The 20,038-nt window shown below is 42.6% G+C and overlaps 1 protein-coding gene across 2 annotated transcripts; it reads left to right on the forward strand.

The window, feature by feature from the left end:
* The first annotated feature begins 1,910 nt into the window (after positions 1-1,910).
* prrx1b (paired related homeobox 1b) lies at positions 1,911-14,011 on the forward strand. 2 transcript variants are annotated; one of them, XM_020497627.2, is made up of 5 exons: positions 1,911-2,998; positions 7,251-7,426; positions 8,886-9,067; positions 11,772-11,833; positions 12,138-12,316. In XM_020497627.2, exons 1-5 carry the CDS (start codon positions 2,752-2,754, stop codon positions 12,191-12,193), a joined length of 723 nt encoding a protein of 240 aa, XP_020353216.1. In that variant the 5' UTR covers positions 1,911-2,751; the 3' UTR covers positions 12,194-12,316. The 2 variants fall into 2 exon arrangements, with proteins under 2 accessions (XP_020353216.1, XP_020353215.1); XM_020497626.2 differs by lacking the exon at positions 11,772-11,833 and having other exon boundaries at positions 2,007-2,998; positions 12,138-14,011.
* Positions 14,012-20,038: the final 6,027 nt, after the last annotated feature.

Genomic DNA, 20,038 nt, shown 5'->3' on the forward strand with positions numbered 1-20,038 from the left:
AGACATCGGTTTACAGCAACGCAATAACGGTATTTCACTGTAACTGCGCACGTCTCCCTTTCCTCCCTTTTTCCATTTACGTTAAATTCGTTGTTTCTTCCCCATTGTTCGTAATATGTCGGTGCATTTGAGCTTATTACGTTTAACAAGGATAAAAAATTCGGTGAAAAAAAATCCTAGAAGTTAAACATAATGGAGACATGGAAACTCAAACGTTGATTTATTTGTGCTTTTTATATAACCATTAACATATTAACGGGGAATTAGTATGAGTTTTTTGTCAGACTAATCATTGCCTTTGCCTGAAATGACAATCAAGGGTCAATGGTCCACGTGTGTAAAGACGCAACTATAGCGCATGGGCGTAATTTGATTCCTTGGATGGATTGGTAACGATGTTTCTGCTTTTTAATTACATATGAATTACAAAAGTGCTGTTTACATTTTGACCTTTATCGAGCAAAACATGTTTGCTTGACCCTTGCAAATGTGCAAGATTGGGGCTTTTATGGGCATTTAGGCGGCAATAGCTGATGTTAAAAACCATTTCACAAATATTCTCCTCTCCTGAAACTTCCCTTTGCTACTTTGAATACGATATTTGTACATGCATGTGCCACGCTTAATACGGTATGCATATCAGTATGCAGGCTATAAGGAGTTTAAATGAGAAATAATCATATGAATATATTTATTTTTTGCCGGAATAGACCTATAGTTCCAAAGGTCAGGCCAGACTTCGGATGGCACATTTCATACAGAGTAACATTGACCTTTCTTTTTGGCCAGACAAACACGAAGGAATAGGTTTTGTCGTAACTTTGTCGTATAACATTATTTAAGCGGGAGTGAAAAGAGTAGCCTAGATGGAGCTTGGAGTTTTAGGCCGAGACTGTTGGGAGGCTTTCGACACTGGCACTGGAATGAACGTGTAGGCAGGGAAAAAAAATCTGGAGGGAAAACTAATGATGAAAAACACTACTCTATCCCCGCGCCTTCATTAAATACATGGAAAGAACGAGAAAATAACATCTGGATTCAATCCGCGTCCCTTTGATGGCATCAAGGTTTTTTTCCCCAGATCAGTGGCTGGAATCTACGGGATGTCTACGGCAGTATGGAGCCTATAGTGGGTCTATACTCCTGCCATCTAAACACGTCACTCCCTCCATCCCTCCATTCCTCTATCCCACCCCGAGCCCCCCTGTCAAGACCCCCAGTCAGAGCGCACACAAATGAGACCCCAATTCCAACAATTCTGAATAGAATTTTGCACTAAACCCAAAGTATTACAAATGTATGTTTGTCAGACAACGGCTTGTGCAGCCTATTAGAATGTCTGGGGTTTGGCTTTGGTTATAGCCTATTGTGTGCCAGGGTGAATCATAGCTAAGCAATGCCAATAACGGCATTATTACAGTTGATTAATTAAGAATGTATTGTTTACCATTGTTTTTATTTGGTATTATTTTGAGCTAGCTATATGAGCTGGAAAGGAGAGGTTCTTTATTTGTGTTCAGGGCGATTTATTGTCAATGTCTCCTCGTAAAACTGTTATCAGAACAGCAATTATGCAGTATACTTTGAATACCCACATATCTGATGAACATGTGGCCCATGGCAACATGTTCATTAGATATGTGGTTATTCAAAGTATACTGCATAATTGCTGTTCTGATAACAGTTTTACGAGGAGACATTGACAATAAATCGTCCTGAACAGTAATAGTGATTGGGTTGGTCTGGGGCCGATACACCCCGACAGTTAAAATCTCTTTACTGACGCTATCATCACATGGGGTGATAATTATCCCTCCCCTCCAGAGCTCCTGGGGCTCTTCCCGCCGCGGGGTCCAAGGGGTTGGTTAAGGTTGCCAGAGATTCGTTAAAAAGCCTTAATCAGTGGGTTTTGGGTGGTGGAGATGTTGTTGGTGTGGTTGTTTGCTGCTGAAAGGGGAGGGTAGAGCTTGAGGAGGACGGGAGCGTAGCGAGGGGCTCTGTGAAACGTCAGAAACAGCACACAAGCATCGCCACGTAATTACGGACTCCTATTATGGTCCATCTACCCTCCCAGGAGTCTCAGAGTTTCATTTACTCCCCGGCTGGTTCAGGCAGCATCCGCAGCGTGCCAGCGTGCGCCTCATTTGATGTGCCAGAGCAAGAGAGAAGCAGAGACTGAGAGAAGCAGAGAGAGAGAGTGAAGGGAAAGCAAGAGAGAGTCGACTGATTCTCACTGAGAAAAAGCAATAGTTCCAAGAAAGGTGCCTTAGCCATTGCAGAGTCAGTTTCCCAGTGCGTTCAGCCCTGAGCTGAGCCAGCTTTACGCACACACGAGCGCATCTGTTCGGCATCAGTTAAGCTCAGTCAGTTGCGACCGTGAGTCAACAGGAGTGGGAAGTGGGGAGGACTTTTTAAGAGGACTTCTTGAAAACCCAGATGCAGGACGCTGTGATTTTATATGGAGACTCTATTTGTTGTTTATGCGCGTGTATGGATGGACCGGATGCGTAGAGATTTGTGATCGAGGGAAAACAAACAAGGGGAAAAGCTTTTTTCTTCTATCTGTAGAAGTTTGGTTTACTGCCGCTGCTGCGTCTGGATGTGAGCAGCAACTGTGCTTTGCTTGGAAAACTGAGGTTTCTCCGGCTGGTTTGTAGGCGCTGTTCCTGTTCGTGCGTTCTATGTGCAAGGATACATTTGGCTCGCTTATTATTATTGCTCAGTTTTTTTCTACTGTATCCTATTTGCGTCATGACTTCTAGCTATGCACATGTAAGGGACAGGCAAGCAACGATATCAAATCGCTTGGAGAGTCCGATTACATCGAATCTGGAAAACCTTCAAGCCAAAAAGAACTTCTCCGTGAGCCACCTGTTGGATCTGGAGGAGGCCAGGGAAATGGTTGGGACACAGGCGGACGAGAGTGTCGGTGAGGCAGGGAGGAATATGCTGGAGTCCCCGGGGCTGACCAGTGGGAGCGACACCACCCAGCAGGAGAGTAAGTAAGAAGTGGACACCAAGTGCAGCCTATACACTCGGGACTGATTAACACCTTAACGCAGAAATGGGTTATTAGGCTACATTAGCAAATGCAGGCTAGGTCTATATCGTGTAAACTATAGGAACCCATGTTGTTAATAATTCGCAAAATAATCCGCATGATTTGAGGTTTGAACCCATTTTGGTGTGCGCCATCGGTAATTTGAGTGGGCCTCTTTGGAGAAGAATTGCAGTGTACAGTGTGAACAAATACCGTACAGAATTATGAACACAATACTGCAAGCTACTTTCATTTATTTTCATTAAGTCTTGCAGTCTTTTCCCGTTGAAATATAGAGTCCCTTCGTGACTCGTGGTAATATATCGTCTCTGACGACTACACTGAAAACGACCATTCATTTACCATTAACACTTTGACGTCAACGAAGTATGGCGATGTTGGTGGATATGGTCAACAAAATAAATATTATGGGAAAGGCAAGCGTTACAATAATAAATCAAAACAAACACTACTATGGAGGCGTCCACAACTGCCTTGATGACTTAGATGGGTCAGGAGGATAGCCTGAAATGTGGTTTGTCTATATATATATTTTTTAAATGCGATAGAGGAGACAGAAGTCAATTTGGATACACCCCATTAAAAGCAAAAGAACACAGCGGGTTTTCCCCATTCAGCCATACTGTTGAGAGAGTAAATGAACCCGTCAGGTCCCGGGTGATACGCCCTCCTATCCAGAGTCATTTGGAGAGGTTGACAGAAACGTTAGGGTTTAATGAGTGTTATTGTTATTTTACGGGTAAATCGGACCTCGAGGAGAGGTATGTGAGAAACGTGGGTAAGGGAAGGCGCAAGTTGATATCGTTAATTCACAGTTATTTCGCTTGTCAAACAACTTCAGAATATTTCTACATAATCATTTGTCATAATTATCGGATGTGTCCTGTTGACGTGGCTGTGACAATTACGGGATCAAATAACACAACGTCATTAGATCTGCTTGTCAAGAATAACTATGTTCCGTAATTAATCATGTTGGGATGTTTGCGTAATGTTTGGTATTCGTAAACACATTTAGGCCTATAGAAAACAAGCAGTAAACGTGTAATATTAGGAGGCGGAACACATAGCTTGGACAATTTAACATCATGCAAAGCCCATAATTCATCGTTGTGAATTTTCTTACTTTTACAATATATTACCAACAATTTCACACGAGCTTTAACTAATTCCCATAAACATTTTTTTCATGGAGTCAGATCGCAGTAGGCTCTAGACTACTATAATTTGGTTAAGGCCTAAATCATCATGATTATAGGCATCCGTTGAAATTGAATGGTTTTCACCCCGTTTACCACATAAAAGGTTTCTTATGTGGTTCGATCAGCCTCCAGTAAAGCATCACGCCATTTGTCAGTATGCAAACAACAACTGCACCTTTGGCCTAATGTTTTCAGCTCAGATTATTATATTTCTTAGGCCTTCACATAATAACATGATTTTAATGTATTATTTTAGCAGGGACAATCAACATACCTTCTGGGCAAAAACGGGTTGAATAATCGTTGTTTCCATATCATAAAAAAAAGAATAATAACTGATGACGTGGAAAACAGTTTGGATTTGCAAAAGTCATCAATGTAAGGGTTTTAGTTCGTTTTTTTCACCCAACCTGCAACCTAAATCCAATGACATAGTGACATTGTTGGTTGATTTCACTTTGAATTCACCTTAGTTGACAACTCAACCAAATGTAAATCAAAACTAGACGTTGAACTGACATTTGTGCCCAGTGGGTATTTTCCTAGTGCAGAACTATCCTATAGATTTTCAGTTCATGTTTAAATTTGTAATTTAGAAATTTACACATGATCCTTTTTGGAAACGAATAAAGCTCAGCTAAATTTGATAGAAACAAATAGCCTATATCGATTATATTATTTTGGCAATCGTTGTATTTGAAAAAATGTGTATATGTTTTTATGCACAATTATTTAGCCTAATAATGATTTTTGAAGCCCATTTCCCACGCCCATTACGCTATGATACATGTAATTGATATGAGTAACATAATAACAGAAATAGCCTTTATGTCCTGTTATATCGTCTGCTGCTACGTGTGTCTTAGCAGTTGTTCTTTTATCATTAGTTTACAACAAGATACCCTATTACAATGAGTGCAATTGCAACTTTACAGAATTTACAATTGGTTTCAGATTAATATAAATTATTAGCATAACATAATACATGTATTTTATACATTCTAGTTTCAAACTTTTTTTACACAGTATTTGATCGTTAATGGTATAATTAAGATAAGCCTCTTATAGCCCTGGAACTGTGTTCCCAATGTCGACTGTGTTCCCAATGTTGACTGTGTTCCTAATGTCGACTGTGTTCCCAATGTTGACTGTGTTCCTAATGTCGACTGTGTTCCCAATGTCGACTGTGTTCCCAATGTCGACTGTGTTCCTAATGTCGACTGTGTTCCTAATGTCGACTGTGTTCCCAATGTCGATTGTGTTCCCAATGTCGACTGTATTCCCAATGTCGACTGTGTTCCCAATGTCGACTGTGTTCCCAATGTCGACTGTGTTCCCAATGTCGACTGTATTCCCAATGTCGACTGTGTTCCCAATGTCGACTGTGTTCCCAATGTCGACTGTGTTCCCAATGTCGACTGTGTTCCCAATGTCGACTGTGTTCCCAATGTCGACTGTGTTCCCAATGTCGACTGTGGGCAATTTTTTTTGTTTGTATTATTAGTCTCTGATATAAAACCTACATATTTAAAACGTTGAAATGGACAAGGTACTGATTTAACATTTATGTTAAGCCTGCCCTAGCATATAAATGTTGGGGCCTTCTTGAGTCTTCCAAACTTTCGACCACAAGGCCAACCACAGCAATAGGCGACAGAAAATGTGATTGGTAAAATAAAGAGAAACATGAAGTTTAATATATACTCCATTCTGTGTTGCCTTGCTATAAAGAAAATAAACTTACTAAGAGAATAGGCCTTTTAATAGAAACGTTATGGCTGTTGTTCAGTGCATTCATCATGGTTTTCCGTTGATGAATGGGTAAAAGATGACAACATTGTGGGAACTTACTGAGAACTGTAAATGGTTGTTCTTCTGCGTGAAATTGTGCAACTATCCCCCAAAAGAGACTTGTAGGCTTAATTTGGATTCACACATTCACCCACTGTAGCAACAGTAACAATTATAACATTCTCAGTACAATAAGGTCATAGAAGAGGTTATACATCCTCTGAGGAGAGAAATAAAGCATACATAGTTGGTGATTGACAAGAAAAGTCTTCTCACTCTCTCCTGCTCTCTCTCCCTCCAACTCTCTCTTCCTCTCTCTCTTCCTCTCTCTCTCTCTCTCTCTCTCTCTCTCTCTCTCTCTCTCTCTCTCTCTCTCTCTCTTCTCCTCTCTCTCTTCCCTCTCTCTCTCTCTCTCTCTCTCTCTCTCTCTCACTCACTCACTCGCTCTCACTCACTCACTCACTCACTCACTCACTCACTCACTCACTCACTCACTCACTCACTCACTCACTCACTCACTCACTCTCTCTCTCTCTCACTCTCACTCTCTCCCCCTCTCTCTCGCTTTCCCTCTCAATTCAATTCAATTCAATTCAAAGGGCTTTATTGGCATGGGAAACATGTTAACATTGCCAAAGCTAGTGGACTAGATAATAAACAAAAGTTAAATCAACTATAAAAAATGAACAGTAAACATTACACTCACAAAAGTTCCAAAGGAATAGAGACATTTCAAATTATGTTTCATATTACATTTCAAATTACATTTCATAGTATGGCTATATACAGTGTTGTAACGATATCTCTCTCTCTCTTTCTCCCCACCTCTACCTTTCCCTCTTTCTCTCATTACGTTACATGATGACAACAAACTGGGTTGTAGAAACAGTCCACAGTGAGGATATGGTGCTATTGACAGGAAGTGTTTTTGTACTGTAAGCCTATGTGTGTGTACCTGTATTAGGTACATTATACACCGTATAAAATATAACATATATCTCTATCGTAGTATGTTTATCTGTGTGAACCTGTATGCGTATAAATGGGATAAACAAATGTAGGATATAAAAATACTTATTGGGAGCAGACAGCCAACAGTGAGAGGATGTTTACTGTTTCTGTTAGATCACAGATCATATTCTACAGTTAGTCTGTGCAAAGTATTTCCTGTGTCTGACCATGATGTTGTGTTGTAGATGAGCAGCTGAACGCAGAGGAGAAGAAGAAGAGGAAACAGAGGAGGAACAGAACTACGTTCAACAGCAGCCAGCTGCAGGCTCTGGAGAGGGTGTTTGAGAGGACACACTACCCCGACGCCTTCGTCAGAGAGGACCTGGCACGCAGGGTCAACCTCACAGAGGCACGGGTGCAGGTAGGATCACAGTATATGCCATTTAGCAGATGCTTTTATCCTAAACATACATTTTTAGTTTGGGTGGCCTCATCGGCTCTACCAACTGAGCCACAGAGAACCACGACCTCCCAGTCATTAGCATACTGTAATCCTAATAGCCCCAGCCAGGCGATCCTAATAAGTGATCTTCAGGCTCCCACGTTCTTGTGTTATCTCATCATAAAGAGGACTCCACAGCATTATCCTAATAGGTGATCCTCAGGCTCCCACGTTCTTGTGTTTCTCATCATAAAGAGGACTCCACAGCATAATCCTAATAGGTGAGCCTCAGGCTTCCACGTTCTTGTGTTATCTCATCATAAAGAGGACTCCACAGCATAATCCTAATAGGTGATCCTCAGGCTCCCACGTTCTTGTGTTATCTCATCATAAAGAGGACTCCACAGCATAATCCTAATAGGTGATCCTCAGGCTCCCACGTTCTTGTGTCCTCTAATCATGGAAACTATTAGGACCCAAGGACCTTGCAGGCTATTTCTCTATATCAGACAACTGTATGATATTTATTAAAAACATTGGGTAGATCTTGATGGCACAGTTGTGTATGTGTGGGTGCGTGTGTGTGTGAGAGAGAGAGAGATGGAGAAAGAGAGAGAAAGGGAGAGACTGAACAAGAGAGTGAAGGAGAGAGCTGGAGAAAGAGATAGAAAGGGAGAGACTGAACAAGAGAGTGAAGGAGAGAGCTGAAGAAAGAGATAGAAAGGGAGAGACTGAACAAGAGAGTGAAGGAAAGAGAGCGAACATCTGCGATTAATTCGTACCAGAGCGGGATGCAGAAATCCTTTGATAAAAGAGACTTTGGGCTCATTCCTGAGGCGCTGCGTAAAGCTGTGCCTCCCGAGCCTCGGCGCTCCCAAAACGTTTAATAATGGATTTGATTTCAGAGTGAGGAACGGCATTATTAGTTCCCCAAACCTCAGGCCCTTGATCTGCTAACAAAGGAGGCATGTGGTGTGTGTGTGTGTGTGTGTGTGTGTGTGTGTGTGTGTGGTTGAGTATGGAAGACTCGACACTGAAGGGACAGTATTTCATCATCATGGCGTGCTGAGAGATACGGCTCAGTGTTACAGTATCTATTAGATATGAACAAAGGTTAAAAATCAACAACATTTAAAACATGCATGTTAATCCTTTTTTACACATTGTAAAATGTAAAACATGAATCTCATGGAGAAGTAGTTGATATCATTAAATTCAAGAGTTAAATATGATATAAGTTCTGAAATATTAAGATATGAATAACACTTTACATAGAGATATAGTGTGAAGGATTTATATAGTATTAAAAGTAGTTTATAAACTGTAGCTAAATTAAACGTCTATAATTACTGTCATTATCAATTGGACTGCTTTTATTTGAGGGACTACTGTACATTAATTCTTTGAACGTGCGCTCATTTGTATGTATTTTTCCCAGGTGTGGTTTCAGAATAGAAGAGCAAAGTTTCGTCGGAACGAGCGAGCCATGTTGGCCAGCAAGAACGCCTCGCTCCTTAAGTCCTACTCTGGGGACGTCACGGCCGTCGAGCAGCCCATCGTACCCCGTCCGGCCCCCCGCCCAAATGACTACCTATCCTGGGGCAGTGCCTCTCCTTACAGGTAGACCCCCCCCCCCTTCCTATCATTGTCATAGCTCTACCCCTTTCACCGAAAACACAGATCCAACCGCTCTCTCCTTCAGACCCCAGGCTCCCTCTCACCCCTTGCTCCTGCAATAACCACACTTTAACCCTACCACCCCTTCCTTAATGCCACTTCCAGCCCCCTCTCCTCTCACTAACACCCACCACCCACCACCCCTAACCTCCAAACCCCTCTCCTTTCACTAACACCCCACCACCCCTAACCTCCAAACCCCTCTCCTCTCACTAACACCCCACCATCCCTAACCTCCAAACCCCTCTCCTCTCACTAACACCCCACCACCCCTAACCTCCAAACCCCTCTCCTTTCGCTAACACCCCATCACCCCTAACCTCCAAACCCCTCTCCTCTCACTAACACCCCACCACCCCATCACCCCTAACCTCCAAACCACTCTCCTCTCACTAACACCCCACCACCCCTAACCTCCAAACCCCCTCTCCTCTCACTAACTCCCCACCACCCCTAACCTCCAAACCCCTCTCCTCTCACTAACACCCCACCACCCCTAACCTCCAAACCCCTCTCACCTCACTAACACCCCACCACTCCATCACCCCTAACCTCCAACCCCCTCTCCCCTCTCCTTTCACTAACACCCCACCTACCCATCACCCCTAACCTCCAAACCCCTCTCCTTTCACTAACACCCCACCACCCCATCACCCCTAACATCCAACCCCCTCTCCCCTCTCCTTTCACTAACACCCCACCACCCCATCACCCCTAACCTCCAAACCCCTCTCCTTTCACTAACACCCCACCACCCCATCACCCCTAACCTCCAACCCCCTCTCCCCTCTCCTTTCACTAACACCCCACCACCCCATCACCCCTAACCTCCAAACCCCTCTCCTTTCACTAACACCCCACCACCCCTAACCTCCAACCCCCTCTCCTTTCACTAACACCCCACCACCCCTAACCTCCAACCCCCTCTCCTCTCACTAACACCCCACCACCCCTAACCTCCAAACCCCTCTCACCTCACTAACACCCCACCACCCCTAACCTTCAACCCCCTCTCCTCTCACTAACACCCCACCACCCCATCACCCCTAACCTCCAAACCCCTCTCACCTCACTAACACCCCACCACCCCTAACCTCCAACCCCCTCTCCTTTCACTAACACCCCACCACCCCATCACCCCTAACATCCAACCCCCTCTCCTTTCACTAACACCCCACCACCCCACCACCCCTAACCTACAACCCCCTCTCCTCTCACTAACACCCCATCACCCCATCACCCCTAACCTCCAAACCCCTCTCACCTCACTAACACCCCATCACCCCTAACCTCCAAACCCCTCTCCTCTCACTAACACCCCACCACCCCATCACCCCTAACCTCCAACCCCCTCTCCTTTCACTAACACCCCACCACCCCACCACCCCTAACCTCCAACCCCCTCTCCTTTCACTAACACCCCACCACCCCTAACCTCCAACCCCCTCTCCTTTCACAAACACCCCACCACCCCTAACCTCCAACCCCCTCTCCTTTCACTAACACCCCACCACCCCTAACCTCCAACCCCCTCTCACCTCACTAACACCCCACCACCCCACCACCCCTAACCTCCAACCCCCTCTCACCTCACTAACACCCCACCACCCCTAACCTCCAACCCCCTCTCACCTCACTAACACCCCACCACCACTTCCTCCTCCTTTCTTACCTGCATACACCACATATTGACACTAACCCTTCCAGATCTCTCTTTTGGTCCACCTGGATCCAATGAAACAGTCACTGTATTCGACCTTGGCTTTGATAAACAATAGTCAGGTTTAGTCAATAGTGTGTTTTTTGAAGATTTGTGTTACAAGTAACAGTAGAAAAACCTGGCCCTATTTGTCATAGTTTTAGTGGTTAAATTCAGTCAGGCCTATACTTTCCTCTCCATCTCTCAGTTTTTGCCAGTTCTACACTCTCTCCAATGACCTTTCTTATACCCATCACAAAATAATATTCTAAAAACACAGTGCATGAATGTTTTGTATAATCTATGGTGGCACAATATAGAGTGAGTCCTATTTCTAGAACTACAGAGTATCTGTAAACAGGTCAGTCTTTCTCTCTTTTCATTCCTTTTCTCCATTCTCCTTAACACGAGGGAGGAATGAGAGATCCAATGGCCCTCGTGATGAGGTGATAATCGGAAAACAAACCGTATTAAATCCACTGTTGATCCCTGTGACCTTCTCTGTTATACAATACCAAATAATAAACACTAGAGCAACAGCAGGCTCCACTGGGCAGGATTTTTTGTGCCTCTGGTTACATTGGTTGTGATTTACAGTAAACCCCCCCCCCCCCATGAAACTAAGTATAACATTTCTGGCCTGGGCGCTATGACCAAAGGCTCCATTATCCAACTGTATCTCAGTGGGGAACCCATGTGGCTCAGGTGGTAGAGCATGGAGCTTGCAACGCCAAGGTTGTGGGTTTGATTCCCACGGGGGACAAATAATAAAATGTAGGCAAGTCGCTCTGGATAAGAGCGTCTGCTAAATGACTAAATTGGGATGGCTTTCTGGCCCGGCTGTACTCACTATAGTGGATAGTCACATGACCAGAAGTAATGCCAGTGAATAATATCACACTAATGTGGTGCTAACACATACATCACCATTTATATATTCTTATTAAGCTGGTACCCAATGCCGGAGGGAGTGCCAATGCGAGTGCCACAGAAAATGCTGCCCTCACAAAGCAAGTACTCTTTCACTTTACTACATGTGGTTCCTTATTTTTTTATTTTTTGGCTTGATGTGTCTTGGTATTTTCCAGAGTAAGTCAAAACAAATGAATTATTCAGTCATCATTAAAAAGACTGCCAAAATCTTGACTTTTACAGCAATGAACAATTAAACACATTTGATGTTTTTCCTCATGATGAGCTCTGTGATGTTAATAACAATGCTATTCTAGTTGAACTCACATTGTCATGTTGGCTCCATCGCCGCTGGTTACAGTTCTATCTGACCTTTGCCCTCTGTACCGTTCTCTCCTCCAGTGCCATGGCAACCTACCCCCCCACATGCTCCAACCCCAATACATCCCAGGGAATGAACATGGCTAACAGCATCGCCAACCTGCGGCTCAAAGCCAAGGAGTACAGCTTGAACCACGTGCCCACGGTCAACTGAGGAGAGAGGGGGGAGAGAGAGGCTTCATGGTGGGGCTGGGGTCTCTCTCTCTCTCTCTCACATGTCTGTCCCACACAGACAGACAGTAAGACCCCTGCCTGGCCCCCACAGGGATGATTAAGATCTGCCCTCCATTTTAGCTTGAAGTCTCCTCTCGTTCCGGAGCTATAGCGATGGACCTGCTTCCTATACTGTCCGCAAACCTGAAGCATCTGATGAGAAAGCAAGCGACGCGGGGGAATCATGAGAGGCTGTTTCTGTGAGCCGCGTCTCTCCTATCCTGAGCATCGCTGAACTGTCGCTGTCTGTACTAACCAATTAAACAAAAGAGATCAACCAATTAAACCAAAGACATCTAGACTGGGACTGGATGCTGTAGCAAATGACTGTTTTTATTCTTTCTTTCAATTTGGTTTTGACTGAATGAAAGGCTAGTCTCCAAAGATATGGAAATCCTGACAGAATCAATCTGACTGTCAGGCTGTCAGTGTCCATTTCTAGTTTTATTCACAGTCGAGACCACAGTGACCACTTCCTTGGGGTGAGGAGGAGATGAGGAGGAGACACCAGGATGGACGACTTTTCAAATGGAGTTTCCTGTATTTTTATTATAGAGCATTCAATAGGATTATAACAGCAGAATGGGATGAGTAACTTCCTGATCAACAACAACAACAACATCAACAAGGACTTATCCTTGGGAGGTTACAAACATTTATACGTTTTAATATTTTTTCTTCTCACATTTCTTTCCATTTTATTCCACTGACAAGCAAACATTTTTCCTGACGCATTTTGATTCATATAATGCCATGGTACACTACACAGGAAAGGCTAATGTAACCTATTTCTGAATCCAAGACCGTAGTTTCGCTTCATCTTTGTATGATATTCTTTATTTGTAACAGATAATCATGTATATTAATAAACTCAAGCAAAGTAATGCCACTGTGTCAGACTTACACGGTTGAAAGCTATTTGAGGGTTGCACTATCCAGCCACAATATCTACATGAGATTTAAACTATTTAAATAGAAAGATGTGGAGGCCGCTTTTAGAGTATCTAGAATTTATTAATATTTAGAATTTATTAATATTTAGAATTTATTAATATTTAGAATTTTAGAATATTTAGAATTTTAGAATATTGGCAGTTATTTTTAGAATACAATGTGTTGACCAAAGGGAATCATATCAAATGTAATTTACCAAAGTTCAATCAGGAAGGCCGGTGTGAAAGCTTGTTTAACTTCATCCAGGAAGCATAACATAATTCACTCTGTTTCCTATTCTATGGGCATAGTGTCTTGTTTCTTCTCCTCTTTCCTATTAGCCACGTGCAGAATGACATTCACCTATTGACCCTATAGCCTATAAGCACGGCACCATTATGCACATTCCTCACGCTTGATGTTTAACCTATGGGCTCACTTTTGCAATTATCACCTTCCTCTCGCTCAACCAATATGGGTCGTAAGTCTAGGGATGTATTCATATGTCAACTTATCTTCCTTCTCTCACTTGCTGTTTTTCAGCAACAGTTTTCAACAACCATTCACCTCCCCACCACCAGCAGCTATAATAACCTTAAGGTGCGTCATTGTAACTCCTTTACCCCAGCGGCGGGTTCGATGCCCGGCCAGTAGTCCCGCATAGCTACCTGCCATTACATCTGGCTCTGAGGATCTTCCCTCGGAGATGAGGCCATTCTCCAAACTATTGAATAAAATGTAATATTGCATTCAGTCTTTGTGGTTCATTCAGTTAAGCCTGTACTTGATTTAACTGTTTTCTACGGTGACTTGGATCTTGGTATGGCTCAAGACTTCTGCTAAATAAAAAGGAACAAATATTATGCTCCTAAGGAGGCCATATCCATAGATATCATTCATACTGTAAAATAACCATGACACCAAGTGCCATTTTTCCATTCGGCAAACTGCAACAGAGACCATTTCAAACATTGGATTTGTTTAAAAAAAATCTAATAATTGGTGACCATTTGGAGAGAAAATGACTTTTGAAAGTTGTGTATGTCCACTTAAAAGTGTTTTATAACCCCGGGACAGACTTCTTCAGAATAACGCTACTCTCCAAACCTCAAGCTTTTCACGATCTGCTGATTACCACAAACAAAAATATTCCATCTTTAAAAAACAGATATTTACGAGGAGGGAAATCCTCTCTCTAAAAGTGTGGGCACAGTGGCCTCTTTGTGCTCAGCGGCTGTCAGAGAGAGGTGTTTCTACTCACTGGCCCTTCATAACCTGTCGTAAACAAACACTAGTTGACTTAACTTGACACTGAATATCCTGCCATAAAACTGCTGGTGTTTGACATCTTTGCAGCGCAATCCAATGTATTTTACAGCTTGTCGTCCCTACACCTTGTTGTGTATGAGAAAGGGACTATTTTAAGACAGTGTTAGGGCTTGTTTTTGACCATATTGGTTTGTGACGGCATTGGTCACTGTGGAGGTTTGCTGTATGGTAGTCTATATGGGATAGTACTAGGTACCAGGGGTGCGTGGTCTTTGCAGATCTGCACAGCACAGTGGCGCCCTGGCTCACCTTTCACGGCCAGGCCAGACTGACCTGAAGTGATTCCAGATGTACAGCCTCTCTGACCCCCTCCCCCCTGTACCCCTCCTCACCCCTCTAACCCTCGCCCCCCTGTACCCCTCCTCACCCCTCTAACCCTCGCCCCCCTGTACCCCTCCTCGCCCCTTGTCCTCCGCACCCCTCGCCCCAGGCCCTGGCCACTCCATCAGGACTGACAGGGTCCCTTCGGACGGGCGTCTCTCTCTCCACCCGCACAGATGACATGCAAGCTGCTACCCCCCTCCTCCCCCTTCACTCCCCCCCTCAGCTCCACATCTGGAGCTCATTACAGAGGAGACAGTCAGAGGGGGGGGGGGGGGGGAGTCTGTGTACGTGTGTGTGTATGGTGAGTGTGTGTGAGTGAGTGTGAGAGACAGATATAGAGAAAGAGAGAGAGAGAGAGAGAGAGAGAGAGAGAGAGAGAGAGAGAGAGAGAGAGAGAGAGGGAGTGAGTGAGTGAGTGAGTGAGTGAGTGAGTGAGTGAGTGAGTGAGTGAGTGAGTGAGTGAGTGAGTGAGAGGGGGATGATAGAGAGAAGGAGAGAAAGAGAGAGGGAATGAGAAATGGGATGAAAGAGAGGATGAGAGAGAGAGTGGAAGAGAGAGAGAACCATCAACTTCAACCTCCACACATCTACTCTGTATCTACCTTTCCTTCCTTTCATTATTCATCCCTCTCTTTTCTGTCCTTGTCTATCTTCTTCCTATTGTTTCTCCTTCTCCCACTTTTTCCCTCTCGTCTCTTCCCAGGGACTTCCCATGACCGCCATGCTGTCAGTGCCACATGATCACAGATCTTATAATAGTGAGAGGTTTTGCTTTGCACAGAAAACACTCGAGCTGAAGAGGTTGAGTGAAATACTGCACAGCTGTTAACAGTGTGTGTTTCGGGTGAACAACCAAAAGAATGTTCTGTGTTGTGGAGGTTGTTATAGTAGACACATGGTTCCACACAAGGAGAGTTAAGTTGACTGAGTGAGACAGTGGTATAAGGCACTACCTCTCAGTGGTAGGGGTGCACTACAGACCCTGGTTCAATCCCGGGCTGTATCACAACTGGCTGTGATGAGGAGTCCCATAGGGTGGCGCACAATTGGCCGAGTGTTGTCCGGGTTAGGGGAGGGTCTGGCTGGGGTAGACTGTCATTGTAGAATAAGAATGTGTTCTTAACTGACTTGCCTAGTTAAATAAAGGTTGAACTATAGGCCTACACTCTCTTAAATACAGATGCAACAGCCATAGGATAAACAAAGCTTTGTGGCCTACAGTCAACTATCATTATGAACATAATCAGTTGACCTTGAAGCCATTTTCAATTGACTTCTAATGCTAGCTACGGCACACATTTGTTTATTGGAATTTGAAAATGAGTACATTTAAAATCATAAATAACATTCACCATGTTTGTATTTGATATCAAAGTCATTTCTGTTAGCTAGGCCTAGTGTGTAGATTCGGCCTGACAACAGGAAGCTCATGTAAATGCCAGGCAAACAAATGCCATTTTCAGCCTAAAGATCACCCCCATGTTTTTCTCAACTCACAGAAAGCCAATTATTGTGAAATACACATTTGGGTTGTGTAGGCCCTAAACCGACTGTTGTGGCATGGTTGGTTGGGCCTGCTCAGCCCCCGAGAGGCGAGAGGCAGCCGGGTACAGACCAAAACAACAATTACGGTGACTGACATGACGTGTGTTCCGAGACATCGTCACAATATAATCACCATCGGATTCCTCTTGCGCGCAATACATATTCCCCATGCACAGCTGAACTATTTCCAGTATCTGCTGCTGAAAGGGCGTTTATGAATAGAAATTGATTGAGGGGTTTGGCTTGAGCTGCTCTGAGTGGAACACATGCGCGTGTTGGCTCAGAACATGACAGCTTTCATCATGTGTGGGAAAAGGGAGCTGGAGAGGAGAGCTCACTGCACGCAACACAGGCTGAGTTGCCTGACCTCTACAACCCCAAAAATAACCAAGCAGCATATCCTTCCTGTTTCCTTACCCTTAGGTCTATATAACAGTTTTTGGTTTATGAATCTTTAAATTCATGTTGTAAAAATGGACCTATAGCCTGCTGTAATCTACTCCATAGGCCCTTTCCACGCCACCAGAAATGACACTGTTCCGTCAAAATGGCACTACATTGGTTTACGCAGTCACTAATGTTTGCTACTTGGTATTTCAAAGTTTGACCAAATCAATCCAATATCAAAGACAGTGACCACAATTTGATATTACATTCCCATTTTCTGATTGGCTGATGGAAGAACTGAATCATGGAGCCTAATCACAGGATTGTTTCTGATTAAAGCTAGAAAGGCCTACGATACAAGCCTAGCCCTTACCCATCTAGCATTCAGAGTTGTTCTCCATGATAAAGGCCTTATGAAGATAGTCTACACATTGGGAAATGGCACCTAACCAACCACTCTACTCAACAACAGGTAAATGGATGAACTACGGTACTAGAATGTTTGTGATGGTCATTAAGAAGCTACAAGAAAGGGTGACTAGCCTGCTCGGGCCCAACAGGTAAATACAGACATAGGCAGGTGCGGACTGGGACCAGAAATCAGCCCTGGCATTTCTTACACCATCCCCTTTTTTCCCTTGAGGCCCCCTGTTATTAGCCAGATAATTATCATTTTACAAACAAAAAAACAAATTATACGGTCCCACTTGGCAAAAACTGGACCAGTCCGCCATATGGCCAGTCTGCCCATGGACATAGGCATACAATGGGAGCTAACCTGCCTGAACGACTCTTCATCAGATAACCAGCTCTCTTCCTCCCTCTGCTGGCTGCTGTCTCTCCATGCAGTAATGTCACTGGGTCAGAAGGGGCCACTGACCAGTCAACCTCATTCACATATAACATGTTGCTATAGTAGGCTACATTAATGCTGTTATAGTAGACTACATACATGTTGTTATAGCAGGCTACATTAATGATGTTATAATAGACTACATACATGTTGTTATAGTAGACTACATACATGTTGTTATAGTAGGCTACATACATGTTGTTATTGTAGACTACATACATGTTGTTATAGTAGGCTACATACATGTTGTTATACTAGGCTACATACATGTTGTTATAGTAGGCTACATACATGTTGTTATAGTAGACTACATGCATGTTGTTATGTCAGGCTACATACATGTTGTTATAGTAGGCTACATACATGTTGTTATAGTAGGCTACATACATGCTGTTAATAGGAGGCAACATACATGTTGTTATAGTAGGCTACATATAGTACATGTTGTTATAGTAGGCTACATACATGTTGTTAATAGGAGGCAACATACATGTTGTTATAGTAGGCTACATACATGTTGTTATAATAGACTACATACATGTTGTTATAATAGACTACATACATGTTGTTATAGTAGACTACATACATGTTGTTAATAGGAGGCAACATACATGTTGTTATAGTAGGCTACATACATGTTGTTATAATAGGCTACATATAGTACATGTTGTTATAGTAGACTACATACATGTTGTTATAGTAGGTTACATATAGTACATGTTGTTATAGTAGGCTACATACATGTTGTTATAGTAGACTACATACATGTTGTTATAGTAGGCTACATACATGTTGTTATAGTAGACTACATACATGTTGTTATAGTAGGCTACAAACATGTTGTTACAGTAGGCTACATACAGTACATGTTGTTATTGTAGGCTACATACATGTTGTTATAATAGGCTACATTAATGTTGTTATAGTAGGCTACATACATGTTGTTATGTCAGGCTACATACATGTTGTTGTAGTTGGCTACATACCTGTTGTTATAGTAGGCTACATGCATGTTGTTATAGTAGGCTACATATAGTACATGTTGTTATAGTAGGCTACATACATGTTGTTATAGTAGGCTACATGCATGTTGTTATAGTAGACTACATACATGTTGTTATAATAGACTACATACATGTTGTTATGTCAGGCTACATACATGTTGTTATAGTAGGCTACATACATGTTGTTATAGTAGGCTACAAACATGTTGTTATAGTAGGCTACATACATGTTGTTATAATAGGCTACATATAGTACATGTAGGCTACATACAGTACATGTTGTTATAGTAGACTACATACATGTTGTTATAGTAGGCTACATTAATGTTGTTATAGTAGGCTACATACATGTTGTTATGTCAGGCTACATACATGTTGTTATAGTAGGCTACATACCTGTTGTTATAATAGGCTACATGCATGTTGTTATAGTAGGCTACATATAGTACATGTTGTTATAGTAGGCTACATACATGTTGTTATTGTAGACTACATACATGTTGTTATAGTAGGCTACATACATGTTGTTATACTAGGCTACATACATGTTGTTATAGTAGGCTACATACATGTTGTTATAGTAGACTACATGCATGTTGTTATGTCAGGCTACATACATGTTGTTATAGTAGGCTACATACATGTTGTTATAGTAGGCTACATACATGCTGTTAATAGGAGGCAACATACATGTTGTTATAGTAGGCTACATATAGTACATGTTGTTATAGTAGGCTACATACATGTTGTTAATAGGAGGCAACATACATGTTGTTATAGTAGGCTACATACATGTTGTTATAATAGACTACATACATGTTGTTATAATAGACTACATACATGTTGTTATAGTAGACTACATACATGTTGTTAATAGGAGGCAACATACATGTTGTTATAGTAGGCTACATACATGTTGTTATAATAGGCTACATATAGTACATGTTGTTATAGTAGACTACATACATGTTGTTATAGTAGGTTACATATAGTACATGTTGTTATAGTAGGCTACATACATGTTGTTATAGTAGACTACATACATGTTGTTATAGTAGGCTACATACATGTTGTTATAGTAGACTACATACATGTTGTTATAGTAGGCTACAAACATGTTGTTACAGTAGGCTACATACAGTACATGTTGTTATTGTAGGCTACATACATGTTGTTATAATAGGCTACATTAATGTTGTTATAGTAGGCTACATACATGTTGTTATGTCAGGCTACATACATGTTGTTGTAGTTGGCTACATACCTGTTGTTATAGTAGGCTACATGCATGTTGTTATAGTAGGCTACATATAGTACATGTTGTTATAGTAGGC

Source organism: Oncorhynchus kisutch, linkage group LG13 (assembly GCF_002021735.2).
Source record: "Oncorhynchus kisutch isolate 150728-3 linkage group LG13, Okis_V2, whole genome shotgun sequence".
Classification (NCBI taxonomy): Eukaryota; Metazoa; Chordata; class Actinopteri; order Salmoniformes; family Salmonidae; genus Oncorhynchus; species Oncorhynchus kisutch.

Coding starts and splice junctions, on each gene's coding strand:
- prrx1b (XM_020497626.2), top strand. CDS start 2,752: ATGACTTCTAGCTATGCACATGTAAGGGACAGGCAAGCAACGATATCA. Junction 2,999..7,250: donor CGACACCACCCAGCAGGAGA/GTAAGTAAGAAG, acceptor GTTGTGTTGTAG/ATGAGCAGCTGAACGCAGAG. Junction 7,427..8,885: donor TCACAGAGGCACGGGTGCAG/GTAGGATCACAG, acceptor TATTTTTCCCAG/GTGTGGTTTCAGAATAGAAG.